Source organism: Physeter macrocephalus, chromosome 8, assembly GCF_002837175.3.
Source record: "Physeter macrocephalus isolate SW-GA chromosome 8, ASM283717v5, whole genome shotgun sequence".
NCBI classification, from domain to species: Eukaryota; Metazoa; Chordata; class Mammalia; order Artiodactyla; family Physeteridae; genus Physeter; species Physeter macrocephalus.
This window is the reverse complement of record NC_041221.1, coordinates 94,031,548-94,057,764: the sequence shown is the minus strand read 5'-3', so window position 1 is coordinate 94,057,764 and position 26,217 is coordinate 94,031,548. Positions and strand designations below refer to the sequence as shown.

The 26,217-nt window shown below is 36.8% G+C and overlaps 1 protein-coding gene across 11 annotated transcripts in view; it reads left to right on the top strand.

Moving 5' to 3' along the window:
* MCTP1 (multiple C2 and transmembrane domain containing 1) overlaps positions 1-26,217 on the top strand; it is a 594,606-nt gene that overhangs the window by 486,823 nt on the left and 81,566 nt on the right. For 9 of the 11 annotated variants that reach the window (XM_055086668.1, XM_055086667.1, XM_055086666.1 and 6 more), the window contains one exon: positions 10,641-10,760. The exons of the other annotated variants lie outside the window; for them this stretch is intronic. In XM_055086668.1, the coding sequence (XP_054942643.1) occupies positions 10,641-10,760 (120 nt within the window). The remainder of the gene's footprint in view (positions 1-10,640; positions 10,761-26,217) is intronic. 11 annotated transcript variants of the gene reach the window in all.

The following is a 26,217-nucleotide window of genomic DNA, read 5'->3' as shown; positions in this document are numbered from 1 at the left end:
TCTGTCATACAGAGTGAAGTAAGTCAGAAAGAGAAAAACAAATATTGTATGCTAACACATATATATGGAATCAAAAAAAAAATGGTTCTGAAGAACCTAGGGGCAGGGCAGGAATAAAGACGCAGACATAAAGAATGGACTTGAGGACACGGGGAGGGGGAAGGGTAAGCTGGGACGAAGTGAGAGAGTGGCATGGATATATACACGCTACCAAATGTAAAGTAGATAGCTAGTGGGAAGCAGCCGCATAGCATAGGGAGATCAGCTGGGTGCTTTGTGACCACCTAGAGGGGTGGGATAGGGAGGGTAGGAGGGAGACGCAAGAGGGAAGGGAAATGGGGATATATGTATACGCATAGCTGATTCACTTTGTTATACAGCAGAAACTAACACACCATTGTAAAGCAATTATACTCCAATAAAGATGTTTAAAAAAATGCAGGTTGCTTTTAAAGCCTGGCACAAATAGATACTGAAGGATTGTGTTTTGTGATGTTAGTGATAAAATCATATGCAAGATAACACTGATTTAGATAGAAGGTATTTGGATTTAAAAGTGAAAAAAAAAATGTATGGACAGGAATTGACATTCTTAAAGCTAGTAGTTCAGAACAAGATACTTTTATATCTAGGGGAATGAGAATGTTAAAAATTGTTAACATTTAAAAACCTAATTTTTTCAACTCCAGACTTCACAAAATCTACAATGTATGCTAATGTCATTTACTAGCAATAATGAGTTTCTCTAAAGATCTGGATTTTTCTTGCTCTGATTATTAGTAAAACGTTTCACTGCAATCCCTCCTAAGTTTAATATTGGGTTGGCCAAAAAGTGCCTTCAGTTTTTAAGTAAAAATAAAAGACACATTTTTCATTTTCACCAAGAACTTTATTGAACAACGTATTCACCCTTTTGTTCCACTGCCTTCTGCCATTTTTCAGGCAACTTCATAATTCCATCTTCCCAAAACTTTTTATCTTTTTGAGCAAAGAACTGTTCCAGGTGCCTTTTACAGTCTTCCAGGGAATTGACATTTTTGCATTAAGAGAATTTTGTAAAGACTGAAATAAATGGAAATCCAAAGGTGCAATGTCTGGTGAATACAGTGGTGAATCAGAACTTCCCAGCCAACAGTTTTTGCCTGGTCATCAAAGAAACATATGGTCTTGTATTATCCTGATGGAAGATTATGTGTTTTCTGTTGACTTATTCTGGATGCTTTTCGTCAAGTGCTGCTTTCAGTTGGTCTAATTGGATGCAGTACTTGTTGGAATTAATGGTTTGGTTTTCCGTAAGGAGCTCATAATAGAGGACTCCCTTCCAATCCCACCATATACACAACATCACCTTCTTTGGATGAAGACCTGCCTTTGGTGTGATTGGTGGTGGTTCATTTCACTTGCCCCACAATCTCTTCCATTCCACATTATTGTACAATATCCACTTTTCATTACCCATCACAATTTGTTTTAAAAACAGAACGTTTTCATTGCATTTCAGTAGAGAATCGCATGCAGAAATATGGTCAGGAAGGTTTTTTTCTCTTAACTTATGTGGAACCCAAACATCAAAGCGATGAACATAACCAAGCTGGTGCAAATGATTTTCGATGCTCTGGATATTTTGAGTATGTCGGCTATCCCCCGTGTGGTATAACGTTGATTGTTCTCAATTAATGTCTGTATTTGATTGCTATCAACTTTAACTGGTCTACCCGACCATGGAGCACTGTCCAGCGAGAAATCTCTAGCACAAAAGTTTGCAGACAACTTTTGACATGCTTGATCAGTCACAGCAACTTCTCCATACACTGCACAAATCTTTTTTTGCGTTTCAGTTGCCTTTTTACCTTTCTTGAAAAAATAAAGCATAATATGCCAAAAATGTTGTTTTTATCTTCCATCTTCAATAATAAAATGGCTACACAAAAATTCACCAGTTTTGATAAACTTTTTTTTAAATGCACGTCCGTATGACAGCTGTCACATACAATCCAACAAAATTGTTTCGAATGAATTTAAAGACTACTAAGTGCTACTAGAGCCATCTTATGGAAAAAAACCGAACGAACCTTTTGGCCAACCCAATACTTATGGCTTCCTTCCAGCAAACGCCTTCCTCCCAGACCACACAGAAATCCCTCTAAGGCACACCATCCATCTTCTATAACTGCTCGAAGAACAATTATCATGTTGACTTATCTTGGAGTATTATTTTATAAAGTCTCTGTTATTTTTCAGAAACAATTTTAAATATGAAAAGCATAAAATTGACATTACTTACATTGGTATAGTACTTTCTGATAAAGCATTTTCACATATATTACATAATTTGTTTCCCACGGCCTACTTGTGAAATAGACAGGTATTACAATTTCCATTTTATAGGTAATAGACTAAAATAAAAGAGAATAACTGACCTGCCCAAGGTCCTATGATGATCACATACCAGAAATGGAACTAAAAACACTTCTTCAGGCTCCTGGTCCAGACCATATTTTACTCTACCATACTGTCTCCTTGGAGAGAAAATATGTATCAGTTAGCATTTGCTGTATAACAAACCACTCCATTAGTAGCGCAAAGCAACTACCATTTATTTAGTAATGGTTCTGTAGGTGAACAAGTTGGATCAGGCTTAGCTGGGTATTTCTTTTGTTCTCAGCTGGGCTCACTTATGCATCTCTCGTCAGCTTCTGGCCAGTTAGGCAACTTTGCTTCTGGATGCTGTCTGGCTTCCAAATGGGGCAATGGAGACAACTGTGTCACATGTTTCTTATCATTTAGCAGACTAGCCTGTGCTTGTTGACATGGGCTCAGGGTTTGAAGAGTGCAGAGGGAAAAACCCAATGAGCAAGTGCTTTTTAATCCTCTGTGTTCAGCATATTTACAACTCTTCCCTCAGCCAAAGCAAGTCCTATGTCTAATCTCAGTGTCATCGTGGGAGAGTATTTCAGAAGGCCTGGATACATGGAGATATGAACAAATTGGGGTCATTACTGCATGTAATCACTATAAGCTAAATATAAAAATACTGCAAATGGCACTCGCTTTATCATCTCTTCCTATTGTAGTTGACGTAGCTTTTTAAACGTAGCTCTAATGCTTGAATCCACCCTATGGATTCTAGAGTGGAATAGGGAAAGTTATGAGCTACAAGAAGGGCCAAAAAAATTATATATAGTATGAGCCAATATATTCCTGCTTGTAATAATAGCTAATGCTTATTGAGCATCTTACAAGTGCCAAGCACTAGACTAATTCCATCTCAAATCTGTAAATAGTATAGTTTTAACTTTCAGATTATAAAATTAAGAGTAATCTAGTAATACATCACATAGATAGTGACTAGTAAGCTTGGATAAAAACATGGGCCTGATTCAAACTCCCATGCTCTTTCTAGTGCATCACACTGAAGCAACTTTTTTAGGGATCCCATGGTTGTGGCTAACAGTCCAAGGCAGATTGACAAAGAGCTTCTACCATCCAGGATAATGTGTAAAACTCACAATATCCTTTTTCTAATGAAGAAGGTTGTGTGTACTTCTAATGTGCCATGAAGATTTTCTGATACAGAGTTTTAGTAGTAAATCACAACCATCTAGTAATTTGCAAAAAGGTAACCACCAAATTCTTGGAATAATTTTAGTTTCTAATGAGCAAGGCTAACTAATGTAGGGCTAGATGTTTTGTTTGGAATGGGGTCATGGATTTTATGAAAGTAAAATATAGATAGTCCAAGTTTCCTTATTAAAAGTGTTGGAGGGAGTGGGGGAAAAGGCAAGGAGAATGTGACAGAGAGAGAGAAGAAAAATAAGGAAAGGATGTCATAGTGATGAAGTCAAAGGAAATTAAACACTGTACATATGTGCAGGAGTCCTTATTACCTAGTTTAACCTGGAGAAATTCTAGAATCATCAGATCCTCTCTCCATGTCCCATGCAGGCAAAAAGGTTTCTAGATATATGGGTCGCAAAAAATCCTAGGCATTTTGGGGTTTATATTTTTTTTTAATTGCTTTTTTTGGTCCCATTTTAGCCCATTATGTCTCTTTTTTTCAAACCCCAAACTTATGAAAAGTGTGGTCAGGACCAAGGACAGATCCTGCATTGTCTTAGCCTTCCTGGAGTTTTTCTGATCTTCCTTCTTTCTCCTGTCCTGGTGAAACACTGAAGACCCATCCAGGAGAGTTTTGGTATTTTGTAGGAAAAAGGAAAGATCCCATCTTCATGCAAGTGAGCTCCAGGGAGAAAAGAAGCTTCAGTGTGGAGAGAATAAGCTAAAAGACCCCTTTCTTCCTCTGAGGGCTCTTTGTTAGAGGATCATCGCCATTGACAAGTATTAGAATCATCACTAGTACTATAGAGAATAATTGCTTTTTTCTTAGTGATTCTTAGCAATATGAGTGCAGAAACCATGTCTTTTCCTAATTTTGAACACCCAGTATTGCATTAGCACATAGGTGTTTAATAAATACCTTTTATTGTTAATCTGTGTTCATGCTCTTTTTCTTTTTTTAAATTGATGTATAATTGACATATAACATTATATTAGTATCAGGTGTTCAACATAATGACTCAATATTTGTATACATTGTGAAGTGATCACCTGCAATAAATCTAATTACCACCCCTCACCGTACAGTTACAAGTATTTTTTTTTCTTATGATGAGGACTTTTCAGATTTATTCCTTTAGCAACTTTCAAATATGCAGTACAGTATTATTGACTATAGTCATCATGCTGTACACAATATTCCTATGACTTGTTATTTTATATTTGGAAGTTTGTACCTTTTGACCCCCTTAGCCCATTTCACCCACCTCCCTCACCTCTGGCAACCACTAATCTGTTTTTTTTAATTATTTGTTTGTTTCATTTTTAGATGCCATATATATGTGAGATCATATGGTGTCTTTCTCTGACTTATTTCACTTAGCATAATTCACTAAGCATAATGCCCTCTATGTCCATCTTGGTTATTGCAAATGACAAGATTCCATTCTTTTTATGGCTGAATAGTATTCCACTGTATATATATCATATATATATATATTCCACTGTATATATATCATAACTTCTTTATCCATTCATCCATTGATGGACACTTAGGTTGTTCCCATATCTTGGCTATTGTAAATAATGCTGCAATGAACATGAGGGTACATATATCTTTTTGAATTAGTATTTTCATTTTCTTCAGATAAATACCCAGAAGTTAACTGCTAGATCATATGGTAGATCTGTTTTTAATTTCTTGAGGAACCTCCATACCGTTTTCCATAGTGGCTGTACCAATCTGCATTCCCACTAAGAGTGCACGAGGGATCCCTTTTTTCCACATTCTCACCAACACTTGCTATTTCTTAGCTTTTTGATGATAGCCATTCTAACAGGTGTGAGGTGATATCTCAGTGTGGTTTTGATTTGCATTTCCCTGATGATTAAATGATTAGCATCTTTTCATGTGCCTGTTGGCCATCTTCTTTGGAAAAAAATGTGCCTTCAGATCCTCTGCCCATTTTTAAATCAGTTTGCTTGGTTTTTGGCTATTGAGTTGTATGAATTTTTATATATTTTGGATATTAACCCCTTATCAGATGTATAATTTGCAAATATTTTCTCCCATTCAGTAGATTGGCTTTTCATTTTGTCGATGATTTCCTTTGCTGTGCATAAGCTTTTTAGTTTGTTGTAGTCCTACTTGTTTATTTTGGCTTTTGTTGCCTTTGTTTTGGGAGTCAGATCCAAAAAATCATAGCCAAGATCAATGTCAAGGAACTTATTGCCTATGTTTTCTTCTAGCAGTTTTATGGTTATAGATCTTACATTCAAGTCTTTAATCCATTTTTAGTTAATTTTTGTGTATGGTGTAAGACAGCCTAGTTTTATTCTTTTGCATGTGGCTGTCCAGTCTTCCCAACACCATTTATTGAAGAAACTTCCCTTTCCCACAAGAAGAGAAAATTACAGGCCAGTATCCCTGATGAACACAGATGAAAGAATTCTCAACAAAATATTAGCAAACTGAATTCAACAATACATTAAGAGGATCGTATACTATCATTAAGTGGGATTTATTCCAGGGATGCAAGGATGCTTCAATATCCACAAATCAATCAACAGGATATACAACATTAATAAAATGAAGGATAAAAATCATATGATCATCTCAGTAAATGCAGAAAAAGCATTTGACAAAATTCAACATCCATTTATGATTAAAAAAAACTCTCAACAAAGTGAGTATAGATGCAACATACCTCAGTATAACCAGGGCCATATATGATAAGTACAAAGCTAACATCATAATCAATAGTGAAAAGCTGAAAGCTTTTCCCCTTAGGTCAGGAACAAGACAAGGATGCCCACTTTGTGACTTTTATTTTACATAGTGTTGCAAGTCCTAGTCAGGGTAATTAAGCAAGAAAAAGAAAGAAAAGTCGTCCAAATTGGAAAGGAAAAAATAAAACTGTCACTGTTTGTGGATGACATGATTTTGTATACAGAAAACCCTAAAAACTCCACAAAAAAAACTATTAGAACTAATAAATGAATTCAGTGAAGTTGCAGGATACAAAGTCAATATACAAAAATCTATTGCATTTCTATACACTAATAATGTACTATCAGAAAGGGAAATTAAGAAAACAATCCCATTTACAGTTGCATCAAAAAGAATAAAATACTTAGTAATAAATTTAACCAAGAAAGTGAAATACCTATACACTAAAAACTACACGACAGTGATGAAAGAAATTGAAGACAAAAGTAAATGGAAACGTATTCCTTGCTCACAGATTGAAAGAATTAGTATTATTAAAATGTCCATATTACCCATAGCCATGTACAGATTCAATGCAATCCCTATCAAAATTCCAACAATATTTTTCACAGCAATAAGCGATCCTAAAATTTGTATGAAACCACAAAAGACACCAATAGCCAAAGCAATCTTGAGAAAGAAGAGCAAAGCTGGAGGCATCATGCTCCCTGATTTCAAACTAAACTACAAAGCTATAGTAACCAAAACAGTATGGTATTGTCATAAAAACAGACACCTAGATTAATGGAACAGATTAGAGAGCCCATAAATAGGCTCATGCACATATGGTCAATTAATTTACAACAAAGTAGGCAAGAATATATCATGCTGTTTCTTTTTTTTTAATAAATTTATTTATTTATTTTTGGCTGTGTTGGGTCTTCGTTTCTGTGCAAGGGCTTTCTCTAGTTGCGGCAAGAGGGGGCCACTCTTCATCGCGGTGCACGGGCCTCTCACTGTCGCGGCCTCTCTTGTTGTGGAGCACAAGCTCCAGACGCACAGGCTCAGTAGTTGTGGCTCACAGGCCTAGTTGCTCCGCAGCATGTGGGATCTTCCCAGACCAGGGCTCGAACCCGTATCCCCTGCATTGGCAGGCAAATTCTCAACCACTGCACCACCAGGGAAGCCCTGTTTCTTTTTTTGACCTTTTGAAATCTTCAATTAAATTTTTAGAAAAAAAAATGCTTTTGTATTTAGCTTTATTCAAAGCTCTCGTTTGTTTGTTTTTTAAAGCTATTTTCAAGAACAAGGACTCTTTACTTAGTTATCCAAATATTAGATTCTTAAAGAGCACATAATGGGGAAGGAGACTATTTTTCTACTACGAGAATTCATAAAGCTAATGAAATTTCTTTCTTTGTCTCTCTCTTCTATATCTTTTCCCATCCTGTGTACTGGTGTTCATGTTGTTAGGGCATATTAAGACCATATGTATTCATAAGAAGTGTTCTGTCACTTCTGAGTGCTATATTTTAAGAAAGCTATTGATATATTGATTTGGATGTGGTGAGAGGATGTCCACGATGGAGAAGTGTCCAGAAACCATACCTTGTAACTGGTACTTTAAGCAACTAGTGATGTTGAACCTCGAGAAGAAAAAGACATGATAGGTGGATTGATTACTTGCAGAATTATCATATGAAAAGTTTATTTGGTGCAATACCTGGCCTACAACTAACACTAATACATAAAGGAACGAGAAATGCACTCTGGGTAACACCAGAACTCTAACACCAATGAGTGGCCATTGCAAGGAGGAATATATTTGCACAACAGGTTAAAAATCATTACAATTGGTGATATTTAGCAATGGAATAATCTGAGTCCCATCCATGAGACCAGAATACACTGAGTCAAGTGAATGTCCTTGGAAAAGGCAACTATATAGGAAGGTCTAAGAGGAAAGACGGTTCATGACTGCATAGCCAGAATGGAAAGACAATTTTTCTAGAAGTACTAAGGTACTTCTACCTTATGTGCCTCAGGGAGAAATTCATTAGTGCTATCACAGGTTGTAATTCTGAATACATTTTCCAGATGTCACTTGGTTTTAAATAGTGGCTCTATAGGACTTTTACTAATGCAAATAATTAAGTAGACTTATGTTAAATGTCTTGGGAACCCAGTATCAGTTAATTCAGCAAATATATATTTATTGAGCACCTACTATGCCCCAAGCACCATTCTATGCTCTGGGGATAGAACAGCAAGCAAAAAGAAAAAAAAATCCCTTCCTTTAAAGAGCTTATATTTTAGTGATTGTCAAAATTTTACAAATAAATATGTAAAGAATTAATATGGATTCTAGCAAAAAATAATTTTCTCTTTTATATATGCTGATGTCTATCAAATTTGCCTTAAATCACTTCCTGAATAAATATATTTTTAAATACACTTTAATAGAATAATCATAGCCATCAGTTATCATTTGTATCATCTTTAAATATATTGTATGTATTTCAAAAATTAAATAGAAATATTTTCCTTTTCTAGAAATCTTTCTACTTTTCTGGTGAAAGAGAAGATATGGCTTATGTTCCACGCATTAACATATTTGAGATTTTTCTTATTCAGGAACTTGAATCTACGGTTACCATGTAATTCTGTACAAAATTCATTTCTTGGGTTACTAAACCATTATTTATGCTTTTTGGTTTCCATGTGGGTTAGGAATATTAAAGAATTCAGTAAAATATACAGTCTTCAAAATTTAATATCACATTAAAAAAATCTCTGATGGTACAAAAACATCATGAAGTCATTTTAAATATTAGAGAAAGGATGTTAGAGGGGATCAGATCTACAGACCTATGTTGAGAAATGACAACACTGAGGGAGAGTGATTTTCTAAGGACCAGAACCAGTCTTCTGGCCCGTGGGCCAGGGGTTCCTCTACCACTCCATACAGGTTCATTTTCTCTGCAATTTGAATAGGCTGTGGGCTTGGCTGAGGTTTGTTAAGAAGGCTGCAAACAGCCCATGCTGCTGTGCCTGATGTGAGTGTTCTTAGGGCACTGCTCCTAACCCTTCTGATCTGTCAAAGGCAGGATGTTTGCATGACCCCAACCAGCTGGCTCAAATTCCCAATTATACTTTGGTTCAGCTAAAGCTTAGCAGGCAGATGACTTTCTAGTTTTCAGTATTAGAATATGTACTACTACCTGAGGACCTTAGTTAATAAATAGTTAACTTTCTCAATTTTGTAATGTATTGATATCATTTACACAATACTTCTTTTGAGCACTTACTGAGTACCAAGCAGTGTGTTAAATCCTTAACACAGTTCAACTATTTAATTGTCACGGCCTCTCAGGTGGGTACTCTTATCATCCCCATTTTACAGAAGAAGAAACTAAAGGGAGGATATATACCATGCCAGAGGTTATAGGACTAGTTAGCACCAAGGGTGGACTCTGGCTCTTAACTACCATCTGACTTAAATTACCTTAATTTGGCAGCAGGGGCCACAGACCCAGAGAATTTAGATGATCTGTGCAGCGTTATAAGAGTCTGGTGGGGAATGGGGAAGAGTAACACTTTATAACCATTGCTGGTTACTTTATGATGCAGATGCTCTTAAAAATCATTCCTTCTGCCAGCCTAGGTGAGTTCTTAAACTTACATTCCTCATACAATTTTAAAAATCATTTACATACTTAGAGAAGTAGGTAGTTTTAAAAGATAATAAAGGTAGACATTTAAAATTTTCCTTTGACAAAGTTACTGCATTTTTTTAATAGCTGTTTGATTTCTATGGGCAAGGCTGAATTTTTTACACTTGTTGGTAGCAGTTCTATTATTCATAATGTGAAATCTTGGGAGCTCTCTGGTGTAGACTTGGTATTTTCATCTGCCTATTATGCTTGTTACATTGTATTATCCAAGTGAGATTTTAAAAAAGTTTCTGATATTAAATGGTGATTCATCCTTTATCATTAAGGCAGATAGACCAGTTATTTCTGACAATGTAGTGAAGCTCATTTTACTGCCTTTCTTTTTTAAAACTTTATTTTGTCCAACCTAACAATAATTTCACCGGAGGAGAAAAATTAAAATTGCCTCACTGACAATGTAGTGATATCAGTTTTTCCTTCATAGAAATTAAACAAAGTAAAAATCTTAGTGACTTTCCAGGGATCGGTTGTGCTTTTAGAAAAATGCCTAACAAGTTCTCAAGTTTTTGTTTTCAAGACAAATCTTTCTGTTCTGAAGCATTTAATTGTGTGCTTTTTTGAAGTGCAGTATGGATAAGAGAGTCCATTTAATGAAGTTCAGAGTTGACTCATCTTTTTCTTCTTCCTTCTCTCTCCTCCAGCTCTTTCTCTTTGTTGTCTGGAACTTTGAGCTCTACATGATACCATTGGTTTTGTTGTTACTATTGACATGGAACTACTTCTTGATAATATCAGGGAAAGATAACAGGCAACGTGATACAGTAAGTCTCTACTTTCTTATTTGCATGTGTTTTTGTTCTTATTCCTAGTCTCTCCAACAAGATCAACATTGAATTCGGTTTTGCAAACCAGAAATTCTGTCTGTAAATACTCAAGTCTGGAGGAAAGTTTTATCAGTTCAAAACTAACAACTCTTTGGTCCTAACACAATAGAAAGTATTCACCTGTTTCTAGCATTACTCATTTTGGTAGGAACTAAAATTGAGAGCACACCAAAGAATGAGTTATGATTTTTAGGTATAAATTGGTTATTCCAAATGATTATTTCTTTTATGCACCTTACTGTTTTTATGTCTTAATGAATCCTGAGTTAAGACATAATATCACAAAATTATCTATGGTCAGACCAAACGAATGTATTTTATTTAAGACAGTTCTCTGTGGTCTGTCATTGGAGGGCAGGAAGACTTGATGTTTGTTGGCCTAGAAAAGTGCATAAAGTACCTTAATTCAGTGTTCATTCACTGAACAATAACAAATACCCTTCTCTGTGTCAGGGGTGTATCAGGATACTGGCTCATGGATCAAGAGCTTTCATTTAACCTAAGGAAAGTTATATTGCACTCACTTGCCCTCTCCGGCATTTTTGAAAGTTTTTAGAATGTGTGAGACAACCTTTTCTCTCTCAAAGAGTTTTAGACTGAGAAGTAGAAGCTAGCTACATTATAATCACGTTTGTTATTCTCCCACCAGTCTTCATTCCCCTTAGGCTATTTCAGTCACTACACCCCTAGCAAACATACAGCTTGAAAAACTTGCCCATGTGTAAATAAATAGGAGGGGAATGTCTTATCCACATAGAATATTAGCAATTTTATAATTCTGTAGACAGCTGTTGAGAATAATTTAAGGGTTGTCAAACATAAGGATCTATTTGGTAGCTATTTGTCCACATCAGATTCACTGATTTTTTTTTTTTTTTTTTTGCCATTAGGGGCCTCCATTTGATTGATAATCAGGACTTTTGCCAACTATTGTGCCCATGATGCAGGAAACAGAGTTATTTGATCATAAGTTTAATAGTATTATATCATACTTTGTTATAATAACATCATAATGATTGCACAGACATACCTATGACATAAAATAATTTTCTTTTTAAATAACTCAAGCAAAATATACTTTAAATGGTTACATAAGCAAAATAGACTTCTTCAAAATAATTTTCTTTATCATCAAAATAAAAGAAAAATCCAGATGCACAACCACCAAGTACCATGGCAAGGTTGCCAACAACACACCATGTTTATTTCCCTATGTTATTTGATATATTTCTGTCTCTCTTATGAGATTATAAATTTGAGGTAGGGAACTGTTCATCTTTGTACTTGCCACTGTCTCTAGCACGTGTTTTGCAAATTAGAGGTGTTCAAACATTTTTTTGTAAAGTTTATCAAACCAAACATGAGATTGCTATTAGAGATTTTAATGGTTAGGCAGCATCAACAGACAAGGCGTTGTTATTATTATTGGCAAGGATTTATGGATATATATTTAACTTGCACACTGAGAGACAAGCCCCAAATGCCATAAACCTTGGTGTCATGGGGACTAATAGGTACTTCTGTCAATTAATCCAGGATGTTTTCTTTAAGAAGATAGGACTCTCTGAGACAAGTCCTTTTCGTCCCATTTATTTCCAGGAGGTTGTCGAGAGAGAAGAAAATCTACTTTTTTTTTAAATTTAATTTTATTTATTTATTTTTTAGACAGCAGGTTCTTATTAGTTATCTATTTTATACATATTAGTGTATATATGTCAATCTCAATCTCCAATTCACCCCACGAAAATCTACTTTTCATTCAGTTGCCTTGAGACAAATCTGCAAATAAGAATGTTTGCAAAAAAGTGGTAATTTAGTTTCAGCTTCTTAATCCTATGAGGGGGCTTATCTTCAATATTTAGTCATTGGTTTGAGTATTCTTAGTAAAAAAATTCTGAAACTATAGACTTTTCTTGTTATTTTCTTCAGAATATACCTGCCTTGGCTGGAAAGGTCCACTTTTAGAGGAAAAGTAATAATATATAATGTATCCCCTTGTACTTAAAATTCTCTGAGAATTTTTATAAGCCTATTGAAAAGTTAACATATTATGTAAATTTTTCTACTGCCCTTTTTCCCCCCAAATATAACTCTGATATAGTACTTATACATCCTTCCTTGTGGGCATATCTCTGACTGAATCCTCCTTTTAGCTATGGACAATATTTTATTCCCCAACACAGGCCACTGTGAAACATGCTACAGTCTAACTTTCATGCAATGCCAACTACACTCCATAACTCCCAGTGATTGCCTTTTATTTGCCCAAAACACACATATCCACATATTCTGTTCTTTCCAGGCACCAGAGCAGCAATCACAACGCTTCATTCAGTTCTCATTCACTGGCTCAGCTGAGACCTTATGTAACTCTTAAATCCAATTTGTCTAATTATGTGTTTTCTGCCATACCCAGCTGTGCATTTGAACTGGTTGCTCCTTTTGAAAAGAAACCTGGGTTATACTTTGCTGGTTATAGATTGCACACACACACATACACACACACACACACACACACACACATATTCACAAGCACATATATGTAAATTAAGAGACGTGTTTGTAGGGGTTGCTATTCTGTGCCTGACTACTTATCTACTGCATAGTGGATAGCCCTGGAAGAATGGTACTTTACCCTAAGTCCTTACTGGTATCCCCAAAACAATGCAGAATTTTTCAGCATGTGTGAAAACTTTAGGGAATCTCTGAAGTGCATTAATCACACCGTTGGCTGATTCCAAATCAGGAAACTTTCTGTTTCAGGAAAAACAGGGGGCGGGGGAGGGCGGTGGATACTCTGTCACACACAAAAAAATCATCTGTACATTATTCAGCTGAGAAAATTCAATTAGGATGAAAATTATAAAAGAAAAACAAATCAAAATAAACTTCAGATTTGTGTAGCGAAAGAGAAAAGAAAATAATATTTCCATGACATAAGAAGTTGTAAGAGAAAAGGAAATAAATACTGTAAAAGATTAAAAGTACATAGTTGGGTAAAAATTCTGTCTTCAAAATATTGGAGGATAGTTGAGATTAATACTAAAATAGGAAAGGATTTCTCTGTCTGTTTATTGTTCATTAAGGAGACAATCTCCTTTTTGGAGACATAAAGATCACAGGAACTGAAACCCCCTGCCTTTTCCCCACCATGGTGCCTGTTCTAGTTTAATGAAAAAAATGAGATGTAATCCTTGCCAAGTAAGTTTTGCTGCATATAATGAGCTGAACCCGTTGAGGACAGGATAAGGAAACAGCCGTTCCTGAGTCTAACGCTGTAGACTTAGAGATGCACATGAGAAAGAGGTGTGGTTAGCAATGGTATTTCACCTCTGCTGTTTCTCAGTCAGACTTGTTAAAAATAACCAATTCTAGATCTAAATCTATCTCTACTTGGACCATGACATTAAAATTTAGAGCATAAGAATTGTTAGACTTTTCCAGAGAAAACTGTTTAATACAAACTTCATTCAGAAATGTCTGTGGCATGAATGTCATACTTCTCTTGGTTTAAGCCGTCACTCCAGAACCAGGGGAACATCACCCCTGCACTGCCCATTGGGCTTGTGCCAACTATCCACATTACAGTTACTATAAACTGAGATTTTTGTAAGAGTAGATGCCAAGAAGTGATCTTTACTTTGGAGTTAAAAATTTTTGAATCCTCATTACACCCTGGGCACTGTGTTAAGCACTTTCTTTTATCATGTCATTTAGTTTTCGCCCAGGAGAGAGAAGGTGATTGTGTCAGCCCGGCCCATGTGTTGGGGACTCCTAAATCAGGTGACCGCCTGTTCTCTTCTCTGTGACAAGGAAGGGAACATATGTGGAAGAAGCATGGCTACAAAAGCCCTTCCTTGAGAGAGGGGAAATCAAATCTCAGAGGATGAAAGAAACAGGTTGGCCAAAGAAACCAGAGCTCTATTATAATCATACTGAGACAGGTATCATCATTACTACTTCACATACAGGGCAACAGGCTAGAGAGGTTAAATAGTTCCAAAGGCACACAGTTAGTTAGAAAGTGGCCGAGTGGGTGTTAGGATCTGTCAGTCTTTCTGAAGTTTACACTCCTTATCTCACCACTCAACTCCATTTCCTCTTGAAGCTATATTTTGGTCCATCCCAGGTCTCCCTGGGTACCTTTTGAGCTCATTTCTCCTTTAAACTTCAGAATGGTCAGTAGTACTAACTCTATCTTTAAGCAAACAGGTTGTTGGAAAACCCTCGTTTTCCCCACTCCACCCCCATGTCCTCCTCACCTCTCATTCAGGAAAATGGAGCAACTTGAATGTATCAGGTATCCTGCTAAGCCTTTTAGAGACATGGTCTCCTTTAATTCTTCATAATAATTTTTTTAAATTATTATTTTATTTTTAACATCTTTATTGGAGTATAATTGCCTTATAATGGTGTGTTAGTTTCTGCTTTACTTCATAATAATTATATCAAGTAAATGATTCTAAATGGTTTTATCCTCATTTTACAAAAGAGGAAATTCAGAATCAAAGAGAATGATGAATAACAAACTCCATAGAGTAAGTGGGGCGCAAACCCAGCTCTGCCCTATTCTGAAGCCTCAGGGTATTTCTGTGGTACATGTTTGGGCATGCCTTTACCAAGGGATCCACTTTCTAAGTGTTTGGAGCCTTACCTGGAATCCCAGGTATCCCCAGATTCTTCCTGTGAGGTACCTGGTGACCTCTCAAGAATGGGTACTGATCACCTGTTTGATCCCAGGTGACCCCGTTCATTTCAAAAAACATTCATGACCGGGAGGCCTACCTTCCATCCACCCAGGTGAGCATGGAAGAGTAAATCAAAGCTAAAAATCCTTCACATTAGTGAAGAAAATCTTTGAATATCTTTGACATTCAAAAATTCTTCAAGCAGTGCATTTAAATTACATTTTAAAAGAGCATTCATTTTTACTGTCATGATATGCCTCCCACTTAATCTTAGTTGCCTAATCAATGGAGGCATTAAAAGACTGAAGAGTAGGCTAGATCAATGAAATCATTCTCTGACTCATGATCTCACTGTGATATAAATTGAGCCCAAATCTGTCTGCTAAAATACTTTAGGAAATACCGAAATGTTTTGTTAGTTCCCTCACATGGCAAAGCCCTCCATGCTTCTTTTCCCCTTTAGAATAGCACTGACTATATTTGTTGTCGTTGGTACTATTCCACTTAGGCCCAGAACATTGATGTCTAGAAATAAAGCTTGTAAGGAGAGAATTTCCTTTGCCACCATAAATGCTGTTGATTGGACAATTTAGGATCATCCACCAAAGAAACATCTGTTTGTTTGACCTGATTTCCTGTAAATCAAACTCATTTATTATTTTCTCAGCCAGTACTCTCAGTTCCAAATAAGTCCTCCTGGTGGAATATATGAATAAGTAGACTATTGAATACGTGAAATATTCCTAACAGGATCTGAAGACTGGCCAAAGCTGAGCTGAGAGGAGCAGACTCCATACGAAAAGCACTTTTGGTGCGTGGTCAGACTCTTGGCACTTCAATAAGGGCTTTATCATTCACAGAAAGTAGCATAGATCAGAGCCTCCTGAGTTTGCATCTCAGTACCAAAAAAGACCATGTACTTGCTCTTAACAGAAGCAGCACTGAGTCATACAGCCTGTAAACACATCTAAAAATTGATGATCACTCTTTTCTTTTCCCTGCTCATTTCAACAAATTTTCTCAAATTTTTAAGGTCACCAGCTTGCAAAAATGTGAGGACCATGAAAAGAACCAGACCTTTATTTTTCCAACACAATCACAAGGATAAAGATGTAGAAACCAACAGCCAATCAGATGTCAGTAGAAAATTTCATCCCTTGTGACCCTCTCAAATCTGTTCAAGCCCTTAGATGTGCCAGATTATCACTCAGTCTACAGACTGGTGCCCTGTACACCGATGACCATCACCTCATCAGGCTCTGGACATACCCCAAAACAGGATTTCCACATTTTTTCCACTCTTCTCAAATGCCCCATTCCCACCACCATGCTACATTCCCTGTCTCTCAGGTGACCGAGGCCTTCTGCGTTGCAAATTTTCCTCAAGCTGCAACCGCTGAAGCCCTCTGAATTTGTTCCCAGTTTAGGGTTGCCAGATTTAGCAAGGAAAAATACAGATGCCCAGTTAAATTGGGATTTCAGATAAACAACAGGAGATATTTATATAAAAATAATGTTGATTATTTATCTAAATTCCAGTTTAACTGGATGTCTTGTATTTTTCTGGCAACTTTCCCCCAAATCACAGCTTGTATTCTTACCTCAAGACTTGTAGGAAGGTGATAGTTCTGAAACAAAATGCTGATTTTTTTCCCTCTGCTACTTTTGTCTTTCTGTAATATCTTTGAGCATGGCATAGAAGATTCCTCATTTGTATGCCCCACCCAAACCATATAACTTCAGCTTTATCTCCCCTGCATTCCAGCAGGATTGTTCGTTTGTGTGTTTTGGTTTTGAGAATGGAATGTTTAATGTGCAAAAGATGGAGATAGTGGGCAGAAGGGAGGAGGTACAGAAATGAACCAAACAGTGCCCCATTCTCTTTTGTCATCTCTTTCACCCAGAAAGCAACCATTCACCACTTGGGAGAGCAGGAAAACAAAGCTCAGAGAGCTTATGCCACTTGCAAAGGCTCGCACAGCACGGTGGGACTGGAACCCACTTCCAACTGGTTCCCAGGCCTGTGTTCTCTGCCTCTCCTCCAATGCACCCATTCCACAGGCCCAGGGTGGGCAAAGACTTGGTCCACATAACGCAACAGAAAGCAAAGAAGGAAGCAATGATGCTTCTCTCTTTGTATAGATGGGGAAACTGAGGTCTAGGATAAGGCAGTAACCTCTGCACTGGCAGTGAGTTTGCGTGGGTGGTGCTGTGTGGGACAGATGTGGTGGCCCAGGGAAGGGCAGTGCAGGCCTGGTCTTGAACTTAGTGGAGGTGCTCGTGCTGCACCTGGAAGCCGCATGGGCACCAGAACAGATGTGCAGCGGGCCATCCGGCACGATGTGTGGCACTGTGCCAGGACAGGTGGCTGGAGCGCTTGAAGTCCTAGCTGCAGGAGCCAAACATCGAAGGGGTTGAGCTTAGAAGCCCTGCCCACAAAGAAGTGGGCACACTCACTTGAGAGGGCCTGGCTCTCCTGGGGCACCTTGCTCTGGGATGAGCTCCAGGGCTCCTCCTCCAGCTGCACCGTGAACTTGGAGGAGACCCTGTGGGTGTTGATGAGCAGATGGGAGCCTAGGCGTGCGCAGGTCAAGGCCCCGCAGTGGAGGAGGAGGTCAAGTAGTGATCTTCTGCCATGGGGGAAGGGGACCTTTGAGGGATGGGGTCTTGACATGGCCTTGACAGAGGAGGACCCAGGGTGGCTGGGACAGCTAGGGCGGCAGCAGCAGTATCTGGAGCCGAGTGTATTTGTAGTTTCCCAAATAGTCACTACCCTCTCTCTACAGCTTCTACTCTTTTCTTTAAAAAAAATATGTTTGCGAATGTAAGGTGTAGTTCTTGCTTGTCATATATATTTTATTTTTTGTGAAAATTGGATCACATTAAAGGTACTGTTAGCATACCTACTTTGAGTTTCCCTAAAATTACTGGAAAACAACATGATTTTTAATGACTGAATAATTTTCACCATATGAATACTTTATTTTTTCTCAATTAAACACTCATTTTAGAAATGTTTGTTTCCAGTGTTTATGCCATCTCAAGGAATGCTGCAAAGAAACATCCTAATCAAATCTCTGAGCAGGTCGTCAGTAATGTCTTTTGACAGAGTCCTTGAAGGAAAATTTCTGGGTCAGAGTATATGCATTTTGAATATTTTTGGTAGTCAGTACTGATTTGCCACCCATTAAGGTTTTAATATTTTATATATATATGCCTGGGTAACCACCAATTATCTTCATCATTTCCCCTGGCGAGCCATCTCTGACTTCCTGCCCATTCTTACCCACCCCTACCCCTACCAACCCATCTCTACCATCATATACTCCAAGAGCTTAAGTGAACCGTCCCCTCTCAGTTCCCATATCCCCCTAGCTGTATTATAATAAAAAGCTCACCGGGGGTCTTCTTCACCTGCCCCAGACTGTTCTAACTGTATCTTCCATCTGTGTATCTAATCCCAGCACAGAACAAGATGTCTCAGCTATAGCAGCACAGTAGTTGCTCAAAAAATGTTTAATGAATGAATACTAAGTATGTTAATCTGATTTTTTTTCCATATCAAAAATTATCTAATTTTCATTCAACAAAAATGTATTGAACATTTGCAGGCACTGTGCTAGTAGCTGTTGTCCAAAGATGATTAAGACCTGGTCCCAGTAAATCTATTATACTTCAATAAAAATAAAAGAAAGGGAGAGAGGAAAGAAGGAGAGAAAAAAAGACCTGGTCCTTGCCCATGACAGTTTGTGGTCTAGTGAGGGAAACAAACAACTACGTGTAATACATGGGTATAATAGGTGCAGTGATCGAGGTCTATATATGAAATGCAGAGCGTGCAGCCAAAAAACATTTAGATCATCCCAGATACGTGTGCGTGTGCTGCATATATAAAGAAAGAGGGTCTACCTATCTGTGGCCACAGCTCTATTCCACCCTTCCGTCTGTCCCTTCACTCAGTAACTCCATGTTTGCCTTTAATACTTCAGTGTATTGTCTATCTTTTTACTCTATTCTCAAACTGCACCTCAACTTCAAATTGGAAGATGAGTGTTACCTGTACGTGACATGTCAGTTCACATAGAGAAAGATGTAAAGGAAAACAGTTCTATTTTTTAAAGTCAATATACTAAAGATCCTCCTGTCTAGAAGGCAGACTTCTTTTGCTTTAGATCTATTAGGACTCAGGAGAGATACTTAGAATTTAAAGTTAGTGGTAGTTGCCGCAGAGGACGCTTATAGTTACTCTCATACTGCAGCCCTCACCAACTTCCTGAATCGCTCCCACCTTGCTCAGATTCCCCAAAGATACATATGAGAATGTAACAAGGTAAAGAGATACTCTTCATTCCTATAGAGGATTTCTGCCCTGAAACCCACCTCTTTTTCCACCAAATGAATTGTCTTGGCAGCCTTGAAGGAAACCTGAAGATCTTGCCCCCATAAATGGCTGGATTTCTCTTATTTGAACCCCAATTGACTCCTGGATCCCCAGGAACTCATTGGAAAACCAACTTCCTAAACTCTCCTCAAAGTCTCCCATGGATCCAAAGAATTCTCAATGGTTTTCCAAAGTGTCCAACCCAAGCATCTACCCATTTGTCAACCAAATGGTTTTATTATTTCTGTTTCCTTTCCAAAAGGTCTGCCTCCACAATTTTGTCATTTCTGTCGTTGAAGAGTGGGACTTAGGAGAGGAGAAAAAAGGATATCCACGGTTTGGGTCTCACTTCTCAAGGTGGATGTGTTTTCCCACCTCTTTCTAGTGATGTTCTGTTGGTTCTTTCTAAATGATTTTCCACCCTCCTCTTGGTAGATAGCCAAAACTCCTTGACACCTTATGGTGAGGGAGATAGCATGTAGGACCAACAGAAGCACCTTCTGGCCGACTCATGAACCCAGGACTCGTTTGCATCATGCCCCGGGTGGTGGGGTGGTGTTAGCTGAAGGTTTCATACAATATTTGTGGAGACTTACTATCCCTAGTCCAGAAAGGGGACGAGAAATGGCAAGACTTCAATTAACAAACTAAAAATAAAAACCAAGAGATATGTCTTTATCTGCTTGTGGAAAAAGTTTATAAATCAGAACCATTGTTGGGAGTCCAATAAACCTGAGAGTTTTGTATTCATTTTTTTTAGTGTTCCATGAAATAAATTTATTAAGAGCATGTAATTTTAAAGCCTTTCTGTACATGGAACTGGAGTGGTATGTGCAGGTAACCAAACTAAAATATGCCTTCAAGGGCATTTTCTTTCATGTGTTATTGAATTTATTTCATCATTCAAGAAAAATAAAATAGTCTTGATACCATATCACTTATTTTTTAAACAATAGCAATATTCTGGTAACATGCTTAAATGAGAGACAGTTCACCTAAACAAAGTTTCCAGATATGTTACACTCCCATGGGCAACAGCAGAAACTCTTAAAAATGAGTGTTGCCACTACCACTTTACAGTTGGTAGAGGTTAAGAGTCCAAACTTTGAAATTACAAAGACCTGGCATTAAATTTCAGACCTTCTACTTGTTAGCTGTATGAATTTATTCATTTCCCTAAGCCTCAGTTTCCTCACCAGTAAAATGGGGATAATACCTACCTTTGTTGAGGTCTTGTGAGGATTAGAGAGACAGCACACTGTGTTAAGCATATAGTGAGTGCTCAATAAATGATAATTAGGCACGTGATTATGTATAAAACAGGGCAAACTAGTGGGGGTAAAATGGGTGTTTAAACATAGTAGAAATAACCACCTCTCTTAAACAGTTCACTTGTAAGAACTATTGAAGAGAATGGTTTTCCATGGCCATTAGTCCTTCTTGGTTTTGAACTTGTGGCCAAAGATAGTAAAATTGCCACAGAAAGATTTCCTGTGTCTATAATCCCCTTGCTATGTATATGGAAGTCCCACAAAATGAAAACTACATTTTTATCAACAAAAAAAGCTGACAAAGAAATTTGAACAATCCTCTACAGATTAAAGCTTCTTGAAAACTGAAATGTATAGAAATACCAAAAATGTATGCCATTTTACAGATCATATCCATAGATATTTGGAAGAAACATTTTTCTTGATTATCGTAATACAAATCTCCACCATGCACAGGACATAAAGACGAAGGCCAGCAGCACCATGAGCAGAGAACAGGGCATTTCCTTCCCTGAGACCATCACTGAGTCCATAGCAAAATACTCTTTCCTAACAGCTTCACTCTGGATGTTGACTAAGAGAAGGAGAAAGGTAAACCTACTAGCATGCCAGGCCTGAGCACAGGGACTAATTTTAATAAATCAGAATAGAACATAAAAATGTCAACTTAATCAAGCATTTAAATTTTATTAATCAAGCCTAATTTTTATGAGTGCAAATAATCACTGAAGCTGGACAAATTTGTTCTCGATTGCATCAGAAACATAATTTTAATATTTAATGGACTGATGAATTTAAATGGAGAATTATCTTTATGAAACATGCTCCTCATAATTTGCCATTAAATGAGAAATTTTTTAAAAATCAACATAAATCTTACATAAAGGTTATTTAACTAAATGTTGGCACTATAAATATTATAAATACATTATGCACTAATTTAGCAATCACACAGTACACTACATAAAGCTGAAATGATAAGTGGACCAGGCAAGCTTTTCCTAGAATATAGAGCTCTTGTGTTATATTGTGGGAAGCTCATGATAAAATGGATACAGAGGTTTTGTGTGAGGTTTCCTGAACATCCTTTTCATGCAGGCTTTTGTACTACAATTCACCATTCACCACACACATTCTTTCCAGTTCCAATGTAGGTCTAAACCCACATAGGCTGTCTTTTGGGAGGTGATTATTCTTTACAAAAAAGGTAAAAAATATTTTATCATTATTATTTATAGAAAAGAAATACAAGGAAAAAACTGAAGTTTTCTATGATTTTTTGACATTCAAAATCTGCTCCATTTTTAAAGTTAGACTTTCTGACAATGTTCTCAGGCCTCAAAATATTCTAGGCACAAGGGAAAAAAAAGAAGAAAAATCAAATTAGCATCAGAATATTTTTCTCTTCAAATGTCCACCTATTCTTCTCACCCCCTCTACTACTCCCAATTGCATTGCTTAAAATAGGCAGTAGCAGTGAATTTTTGTAAAAAGTAAATCAAACCTAACAGAGCAATATGGTTCAAAAGTTTGCTCATATTAATCTCCAAGATTAATGGTTTTTTGTTTTCAAATTCTATTCTTTAAAGGTACCTAATCTTCCCAAAGTGTAGCATTTACCTTTATTATATCTGCTAAACTCTACATTTACCTGAAAAGAACTTCTTGCCTATTGCAACTCTAATGCTCCCAAACATATCTGATGGGGTTAGAGTGAAGAACATTTCTGAGAAGACTGGAAAAGACTGGAGATCATAGCAGCTCCCTCCCCCTGCTTTGCAGAAAATGTTTTAAATAGATAATGTGGACTCTTTATTAGACACTTAAAAAAAATTCCTAAGGTTGTTTTTAAAACCTGAGACATTTAAAATTGTGCCCTTTTTTGTTACAAATTTGTGCGTCTGGAATGGAAACTTGGTTTTATAGAGAGAGGCTAAAGCATATAACTTTCTTTTTTATTTGAAATCTGTTTATTATTAATGAACAAAAATGTTTTGCTTTGAAAATATTAAATTTTATAAAATAGATTAGTGGTAAGTGTAGTTATCTTTCAATTTCATTTGCAAAGCACATTAAACAATTCAATTTTTTGGCCTTTTGTATAATTTTTAACCCAAAAAATAATATTGCTTCAAGAAAGTATTAGTTTTTAAAAAGCACATTGCAAGTTAATAGTTGACCTATTTTTTTCCCTGCTCAATCAAATTAACATGTAATATTGTAAAGACTCCAAGATTAGAATTTTCCCTACAAGCGAAAATACAATACATTGTGAAGCCTTTAGATGGAGACATAGTTCAAATAAACATTAGAATTCCGTTCACAATGCTTTGTGTAAGTATAAAAATGAACATTTAAGAATACTGAGAAGGAAATATGAAAAGAAATTCATTTAAATGCTTACACTGATTATAGAATTTATATTGTATTTAGCCTTTCTTAATGGAATGGTTTTTCTGCATATTAAGCTGACAAAGACTAAAATGTTACATACTCTTGGCCAGTAAAGTAAATTTACTGCCCTTGCACCTTACAGCAAAGCATATTATACTGCAAATAAGAATGCTGTTGTCGATGATGCAGAATTCAGGCCGTACGTAATCGGTGGCATACATCAAAAGTCATCTGATAGCCACATTAAAGCCACATTTCCTATTAAGAATCAGACTAAATTATAACATGGCACTTCCCAGAATGAGCCAAGGAAACGCATTCTGCAAGAAGAAATAATTGTATCTGAGTGTCTCTGTAAAAATCCGGAAGTCTTTTAGCAGTAAGTAATGATGCTTTTCTTTTTAGTCTGCCTTCTTTTGTATTGCAATATATTCAGCTTCACTGGCAAGCCTATCACACTAATTATTATTACATCTAGTGGTTCAGTTGTCTTGATGACTACTGTAGCTGAAATACTCCAAGGTCAAATTCTTAATAGCGTGAATCAAACCAAGCAGCCATCATACATGCAGTTGCTTTTGAGATAGACTAAACAGTGTTTTCCAGACCTGTTTATGGGTTTTATTATTCTTTCAGATGTGGAGTAAATTATACGTACAGGTTAATTGCACCATTCATTTTGCAAAAGTTCCTTCTCAAAACTCTTGAGAAGTGCAGGTGTCCTGTGGTGAAAGTGACAGCACAGGTGCACCTGTAATGATCTTATTGACCACAAAAGTCTTCAGCCCAACCTCCTGTGCTTTTAAGTGATCCGAAATAACCTGAGTGATTGGTTATATGCATCTTCTCAAGTCATAGACTTTCAATAATTTCATATGATACTTGCACGTGTAATACAGCCATTGGCACACAAATGCCTGTTCTGCTTGGGTTATGTACACACAAAATGGTATAAATGAACTCCAGACCATGTTGAAGCAAACTGCTCTACCCAAATTCCTCCATATCTCTAGAGTGGAAATAAGCATTTAGTTTGTAATGTATCCAAATATAAGCATCTGTACACATTTGGATGTTCTATGAATATAAAATTAAATATGAAACTTCTTTCTTTTGTGACAGTTTTCTTTCTTTAATTTTTTAACATTGCAGTTGCACATCTGGACAGCAGTGATTTCTTCTTTAATTTAAATGTGTTGCTTTTTTATAGACCGTTTTGAGTAAAGCAATTTGAATTGTGCAACTATTCATTCTGAACATAGAAAAACATCCATTTAATTCAAAGATTATTTCTGAGGGAAAAAGTAAACATATGAAAGAAACTGGTTTGTGTCAGCTTTGGCTTTCCAGGGTTTTTGGCTTTGTGGTACTCAATACTTATCTTACAAAGGTAACATAACCAAGATTTTTCCTTTTTGTTTAAAGAGATATAAATAAGTGGAAGACTTTAGCCCTGGGAAAATCATAATACAAAGTGTTTTAAGAATTATTCATGGAACTTTTAACCCCCTTTTGTCATTTTAGCTTTCAAACATGCACCCTAAATTAGCATTAAAAAGCAGGACTTTGGGGCTTCCCTAGTGGTTGAGAGTCCGCCTGCCGATGCAGGGGACACGGGTTTGTGCCCCTGTCCGGGAAGATCCCACATGCCGCGGAGCGGCTGGGCCCGTGAGCCATGGCCTCTGAGCCTGCGCGTCCGGAGCGGGAGAGGCCACACAGAGAGAGGCCCGGGTACCGGAAAAAAAAAAAAAAAAAAAAAAAAAAAGGCAGAACTTAGTATCCACTGTCCCGTGATGATTTTAATAGTGAAGTTTACCCGAATCTACTTTTCCTCATCCTTTTACTGTTTTGGTCTGCCTTTTCTGCATCCTGCTGGTCCCCTCCCTTATACATCTTTGTCTAGGGGAGTAATTCTAAACATATTGTCATATTTTTGTTCAGATTACCAGCATCATTTTTAACATTTTCAGCCAAATAAAATTTTATTTCCTTGCAAATCATAAAGCATTTAGTTGTGTCAAATTATAATTAAAAGTCATAATATTAATAGACCTCCTATACAACTGTAAAACATACAGATTCTTCAGATGCAGTTTTGCTCCATTTTGAAAATGGATTTTTAAAATATACAGCTACATATTATATTGTATATGTTAATGACAAATGTTTAGCAAATGTGGACTATGAAAGAAGAAATATTATGCTTCTAAAAATAGTGTTTTCTGCTTATTCTTTGGCTGTAATGTAGCTGGAACGCTGCATTTGGGGCTGTCTACGTGTGTTTTTTAAAATGTCATCTTTATTAGTATTACATTCAAGGAATAGTACCAAGAATCAGTTTCTTTCAAGACCTTCCTCCAGTGTGTGGCATGTAAGTCTGTGACGGGCGACATTACAGAAGGTCATGTCACTTTTAACTGCTTGCATTACATCTTTCTGATTTCCCTAGTGCCCTTCCTTTGTTTGATTAATACTACTTGCTTTCAAGCAAGGTATCAGAAAGCATAATTTGGAAAAAGAATTCTAGGGCCAATCTGAGATATTCCCCCTTATGAAAAGAGGAAAAAACCCAACTTTGTAAAAATGTATCTTTTCTACCACATGCATTTTTGTCACTCTTCATTTTTTTTTTCCTCAAGGAAATCCTACAGATGTCTTGT